General features: G+C 33.6%; 1 protein-coding gene across 1 annotated transcript in view; it reads right to left on the bottom strand.

The window, feature by feature from the left end:
- Positions 1–1,215: 1,215 nt before the first annotated feature.
- VSTM5 (V-set and transmembrane domain containing 5) overlaps positions 1,216–7,323 on the bottom strand; it is a 207,105-nt gene continuing 200,997 nt past the window's right edge. The window contains exon 4 of the mRNA XM_044072196.1: positions 1,216–2,230. Coding sequence (XP_043928131.1) covers positions 2,193–2,230 — 38 coding nt within the window. The 3' untranslated portion in view covers positions 1,216–2,192. The remainder of the gene's footprint in view (positions 2,231–7,323) is intronic.

Genomic DNA, 7,323 nt, shown 5'->3' with positions numbered 1-7,323 from the left:
TCCCTCATTCCAAAATCGCTTCTCAAAATCTTCTGAATTTTGTGCCCTGGGTAACGTTGGAAAATGTTCATTACTGTTTTTCTCATTTATATCTCTCTGAATATCTTCTGAAACTGAAAAAGAAACTGAACCAAAAGCCGAACTGCTATTACTTCAGTCCCTCCCTCTTTGAGGGTGTGACCTCTTATTTTTGCATTTCCACAGAAACGCTTGATCTAAATTATAGTCTTTAACATCACGTGAAATTTTTCGGCTTTTATATTCAGTTAATTCATTCTCCAACTCAGTTAACTCCATATTAATATTTTGCAACATACCATCTAATTTAACAGAAGAAATGAGTTTTTGTAGGTCATTACTTACGGAAGCAACCTCTGCCTTCAGCTTCCATTTTTTAAGATGGTCCCTCTCTATTAAGATACGGATCCATTCCATAGAGCATTGCTGTACTGCCTCTATCCATCTCCTACGAAACACCATATCATCAGGATTCCCTTCATTGAAAGGTGTAGTAGGGAACTTAGAGGCCCTCAGACCTCTTGGAGCAATATTCAATTCAATACAGCATTGTAAATACAGCAAGCTAATATGGGTACTAGTTTCTTTTTTAAGGAGTCCTTCTAACTTCTCCTTTAGATTACAAGCTTCAGCAGGTAAACGAATGTCATTTAGGGAACCAACATTCTGAAACAACCCATCACAGTGGCGATTCCGCTGTCTCATAAACTGTTCCCAAACATTATTAACAGTTGCACTATTCATGCTTCCTTGGGAGCCCAATACTTAATTTGGCAAAACACTCGTACCTTCCAGTACTCTGGTTACTCTATCACCAGCTGGTAAGACATACTCATCAATAGACCTCTGGCTGCCATTTGTCTGGTCCTCACGGAAAATACGAGGTATACTCATGACCTTGGGATGTAGGAGGAAACCGGAGCACCCAGAGGAAACCCATGCGACCACAGGGAGGACATGCAGACTCTGTACAGAAGGCACCCCAGCCGAGGATCGAACCAGAGAACCTCTTGCTGTGAGGCGGCAACACTAAAAAAGCTATAATTTCAACCTTTTCTTATATCTAACAATTGAATTACTGGCTATGTAATACAGTCTGTTTGGAATATACCTGTGTGTGTGTGTGTGTGTGTGTGTGTGTGTGTGTGTGTGTGTGTGTGTGTGTGTGTGTGTGTGTGTGTGTGTGTGTGTGTGTGTTTAGTACAGTCATTGAGCATTAATCTTACTTTTCATTCAGTGGTTGAAGACGTAAATTAACTAACATCATTTCATCACAACTTTGTGCCTTGGTGTTATGTATTTAATAAACACCTGATTTAGTATGACCATCTTACAGAACACTATGAAATTCATGTGTTAATCAGAGACAATTATGTACAGTATTAACTCTTAAATATCTCTCTGCTGCCAAACAGTTTATGAAAACAGATATCCCTTCCAGTCTGCAGTTTTTCCAGCCAAAACAATCTTTTATGTATTAATTTTACATTTCAACTTTCATAGAAAAATACATTATATTACAAATTCAGTTCAGACTGTAGCAATTCCAGCTAATACTGGCATATGAAAGTGCATGCCCAGTAATACTGCACACATATAAATAGAGTGTGTGACAATTACACTGATATTTTAGCTTCTATTTTGCTGAAGAGTTATTACTTGGAGGAATGAATGAACAGTGCAGTCAGAAATAAAAGCCATATCAAAGCAACGTGTTTTAATTTAGAAATGACAAAATTATCTTATTAATGCAAAGTCATTGATGTATGTTACATCAGCTGATGTTTTGTAGTTCATTGTTGTTTTATTGAAAGAAGCTTTTTTTGATGATTACTTAAAATGGAAATTATAATTATTATTATTAAATCCTTGTTTCTCTGGACAAGCAGGCACATGAAAGAAAATAGTGCAAAGCATCAAAGGAATATCTTTTTTAACTTCCAAACTTCTGAAAGTTCAAACAAAATGTTATTGATGTGAAAGCCTTCAAGGACATCTTTGAGATTAATGTCTTGGCTTTACGTATTGGAAGGCTGTGGAATTGACATTTATGACATCTTCAACAAACTATGCCAATAACAGATGTAAATAATTCCCACAGTCCACTGTTAATATTTAAGTGCATCTTGATTCTTGGTTCTGCTGTGTAAAATGAACTGGAGCACATTTACACATTAAACTATCTTCATTTCAAACTCTTCCTGTTTTTCAGCTGAAAAGAAAAAACAAAGTTTTGATAAACAGCATCACAATGCTTACAAACTGACAAATATCAAATGTGAAATAGAAAGCAAGAAAATATATTTTTAGACTTTTCCATTTAACATAACTTGAAGAAAAATGAAAACATAGACTACATAACCTTTATAAAAAAAGGAAATGCTGTACTGTGCATTGCTGAGAGTTACTGCACATTTCAGGGACTCAGTACTATCTTGGTGCTAGCAGGATATTCTACCCAGGAAATATGCTCACTTTTCTGACTGAAATAAGCTATGAACACTTACTGCTTGTGATCTATTAGTATTATTAATGCATGCTTGTATATTATTAGTAATATTAATACTTTGTTTAATATATATATATATATATATATATATATATATATATATATATATATATATATATTATATATATATATATTTATATTTATATATATATATATATATATATATATATATATATATATGTATATATATAAACATATTTGGGTTGGTGCATGCTGCAGAGCATCTAATGTTAATCTTCTTGTGTATTTAATTTATTAATTTGATAAGTGGATAAGTGAACTGATGAGTAGACTCACTGTTAGCTATGATGCTATGACCTGGACCGCAAGCAAAACAAAACAACAAATCCAAAATAAGGAGAGACAATGGCGAAGTTAGTATATAATACACACGTGGGAAACATAGCCTGTACAATACAGTTAATCACTTCAGAGTCAGTGTAATGCTAACAAATAAGTTCATACATAAGTAGTTTCTCAAGGAAGTAGTGTAGCAAAGGATGGACATGGTAGTATTGGAATACAGTTACAATGAAATTTGCAAACACATTTATAAAGAACAATGAATGTCAAGAAAATAGACGATCCTCTGTAACATGATCAGGTACTCTGAGTTTCAATTTTTTTTCTTTCTAGGGAAATACTAAAAATTTACAAATCTATTTGGAAAAGCATGAAAATTTCACAAAATTTAGAATTTTAGTCTACAGCATTCATTCGCCTCTGCAACTAAGTTGTATAATAAGACAGAGTCCACTACATAGCCAAGGATAAGTATTTTTTGGATATTTGTGGGCAATAATTATTTGCAGGAAACACCAGCACGAAGGGATGCCTTCATCCCAACTATAAGAAATGTAGAGAAATTAAACTCAGATTTAAACTGCAATGTCTGACACTTTTCAGAGTTTTCTACCCATTGGGGACCAAAACACATATGGATCTGAAATAAACAGTAGGTGATTTATAACAAGAGAAATAAGAATTTGAGAAAGAACTGTGGTGAACGTAAAAATAAGACACTGAATAGCAGCAACAGCCAGAGTAGAGAGAATGTCAGCAAAGCTGTTCCCCATTTCTCAAAGAAAGTGACAGACAAACTGAAAGACATGAAAGAGCACCCCAAGAGTATTAGGGATCAAAATATAAATGATCACTTAAAAGGGACAAAGGAGGGCACCAAATAAAGGTTTGTTTTTTATGGACTATAATTAACTGCTTATGCTATCAAAAAAGGACAAACTTTTGGTAAAATACTACATTTAGTACATTTACCAAGCAGATGCCAGTATTAAGTAGTTAGATAAGATTGTTCTGAAATTATTAAGCTTCTATTCAAGTAAATAATACACATCTTTTCATTTCCTCTCTTTCTTTCTTTTCTTTTCTGTTTTTATTTTCTTTCTTGTTTTTAGCAGGACAGAACATGGAATGAATGAACACATTGTAGAGGGAAGGGAGAACATAAGGTAATTTGTGTATAGCAACTTAACTAATCTTTCATTGTTTCTTCTTACTTACACAAAATAAAATAAAGCACACCTTTACTTTAGAATATAAAGTTATCAGAACCTTACATTTATTATTATACAGGACAAAGTTACAAAAGAACACAAATCATATTAAAGCTCCTTTTCATTAAAAATAAATATTCTCTTTCTGTGAACTAGCAAGGCTTGGAACATGGCAAGTGAATTTTTTTTTCAGTGAAAGGAAATGTGTTGGAGCATGGGTGGATTGGCTAAATGAGGGAATCTCCATTCTAGTTCACCATGGATTGATAGTAAGGAAAGGAGAGAGGGGATGTGTACTGTCTAGACCATTAGTTGAAGTGGCCTTTTCAAGGTTTCACTATGCCCAAAAATATTCAAAGGATTTAAACAGGTAACAGCAGAAATGATAGGAAGGTTGCTCAATATGAGGAATGCACTTGTCATTTTGGCTTTGAGGGGGAAATTATTCCATCTCATGAAAAGAGGAAATTTAAAACATAGATGAGCCTGGCAGCATCGTAATAGATTACAGGCCAACAAAGAGACTAAAGAGATTATTCACAACCCAATAGCTGCTGCAGGTGAGTGAAAGCTGGGTTTTGTATATAGTTTTAGAATTTGTTGAAATATTGTGTGAGAAGAAGTTGAAGGTTTATGTCATAGTTTTAACAGAAGTAAACTGGCAAGACAACCAATAAGGTTAGAAAGACAGGGTAATTTGATCCAAGAAGGAATGGTGAATAGAAGAAAAATTAAGAAAAGTTCCACAAAAACAGGAACAATTAAAATGAACATTCTGCATAAAACTAAAGATGCGTACCATTAACTTAGAAATATTATCTTGGAACATGAATGGGTTGATAGATTACAGGAAAATAGACAAAGTGGTAACATATATTTCTAAGAATAATACTCAAATAGTAATGCTAGCGAAGACACATCTAAGTAAGAGCACAAAAATCTCATAAAAATGGCATAGATGGAGGAATTTTATAATTTTTCTATGGAGAGACAGCTTATACTGACTACTACGTATTTCCCTTGAAATTCAAAATTCATGCCATAAAGAAAATAATAGGAACTCCTGAAGCTTTTCACCAAAGAATATTGATAGTGGCAGGAGAGTAGAATGTAATTTGTAAAAAAGAAGATGTGCCAGGGAGGCTACGAGTGCTGAGAATTCCTATGGAAGGGAGATATCTAGAAAAATACATGAACATATATAGATTCTCAAATGTTATAAACAGCATAAGACATAAGAAGGATATCATATTATTTGCTAAGAAAGACAATAACTAGGCCAGACTAGACAGATGTTATATTTCTATGGAGCATTTACTCATAGTACAAAAGTTAGTAACACACCTAATAGTAATTTCAGACCACACACAATTGCAAATAATTATTCTAGGAAAGGATAGTTATAAGGGAGAAATGCAGTAGCATTTTCCAACCCATCTCTTAGGAAAGACCTTCTTTAGAGAATGGATTGACAAGAAGCTACACGAGTTCTTATAGGAAATGTTTCTTAGTAATGGAGTGAAAGCTCAGACTTGAGGTATCTGTACAATAAATATTAAGGGACTGACTATCCTGAAGGCTAGAAAGATTTGAAACTTAAGTCAGAAGAACTAAGAGGCACTACACACAGTAAACTTTCACAGGATAAAGTTCATAGGGACAGGCTAGGGAAGTAAGAAAAATGACTTAATGAGGTAAAAAAATCATTGATAATATAAAAAACATAAATAGCTATAAGGCAAAAGCTCTGAAGCATGTGTTTTTGAATGTAATTCCAAAACAAGTAAGTTTGTTGCTCAAAATGTAACATTGCAGATTGTAGAAAAAAAATGATAGTTAAGGTCATAAATCAGGAAACTGGAAATCTTGAAAGAGATCTGTAAAAAATGAAAGTGATGGTAATGTGCTACCATATGCACAAGATACAGCAGTGCAGGCAAATTTAGAATGTATGAGACACTATTTGAGTAACCTGAAGTTACCTAAAACAGACGTAAAAAATAAAAAGGCATTTAAGGTAAAAATACAAGATGAAATAGATAAAGCCAATAGCAACCAAAACACAGGGAAAACACCAGAAATAGATGTCATCAAATCTGAAGCATAAACATGAAAAATGATAAAATAATTAAACTTTGAGGAAAATGTTTACTGGTATTTTTGGGGGAAGGGAGACATTCCCCTATCATGGCAACTGACATTGGTATGGTAATACCAAAACAGGTAAAAGATTTGACAGACCTAAGATATAAACCTATATCAATTTTAAATCATGATTAAAAGCTTTTTATGACAATATTTGCTAAGAGATTATCAAATATACTTAGGAAGCAAATAGAACTAGATCAATGTGAGTTTATAAAAAAATAGATATACATTTGGCAATATAAAATAAAATATTAACAATTCAAAAAGAAGCCATAAAGAGTAACAATACACACATTTTTATAGGTCTAGATGCAGAAAAAAATTGAATAGGGTCAGATGGGGATTTCTAAAACAAACATTGGAGGGATTTGGCTTCCCCGAAGAATGGATAACTCTGATATTTAAAATATACATTGGCTCGGAGGCAGTTATTGAATGTAGAGGTAGACCCCCCCTGCATCAGAGAAAATATCTAGGAGATGAGGCAAAGATGTTTGTTTTTTACTACTCCTCTTTGATCTCTCTCTAGAGCCTCTGGCAATGGATATAAGGACTTAGGACATAGAAAGGGAGCCAGGAAGGAACAAATAACATTATTTGTGGATAATGTGGTGCTGCATTTAACAAACCCTGAAAATCAACTGGAAAATTTTTGAAAAATTAAATGTTTATAACAGATTGGCAGGCTATAAAATAAATGCGATAAAAATGAAAGGAATCATTTTAAATTATAGACCAATGAGCAATCTGGTTTAGCAATATCCTTAGTTATGGGTCCATAAAAGGATGAGGTACCTGGGAGTCCAGCTAATGGAAGATGTCCAAGAAGCTGCTAAAGAAATGTGGACTGAAATATCAGAGGTATACACCAGTATCATTCCCTCAATATGGTGCCACAACTTTAACTTGAGGAGCAATAAATAAATAAATAAAAAAGCATTTATGTACTTTTAAAATGTAGCCAACTACTTGCTACATTTGTAACATGGAGCACTAAAGTGCTTTAGTTTTGACCACAAACACAAAAGTGTCATTCATTTCTGAATACCAGTAATGCACTTAAGACTGGTCAACACTTGCTGGGACTTCCAAGATGACTGCACATCAAGAAATAGCTTAATTTTTTCCCTCCCA

Source organism: Protopterus annectens, chromosome 5.part0 (genome assembly GCF_019279795.1).
Source record: "Protopterus annectens isolate FY-2018-M chromosome 5.part0, PAN1.0, whole genome shotgun sequence".
NCBI classification, from domain to species: domain Eukaryota; kingdom Metazoa; phylum Chordata; order Ceratodontiformes; family Protopteridae; genus Protopterus; species Protopterus annectens.
This window is presented reverse-complemented; position numbering and strand designations above follow the sequence as displayed.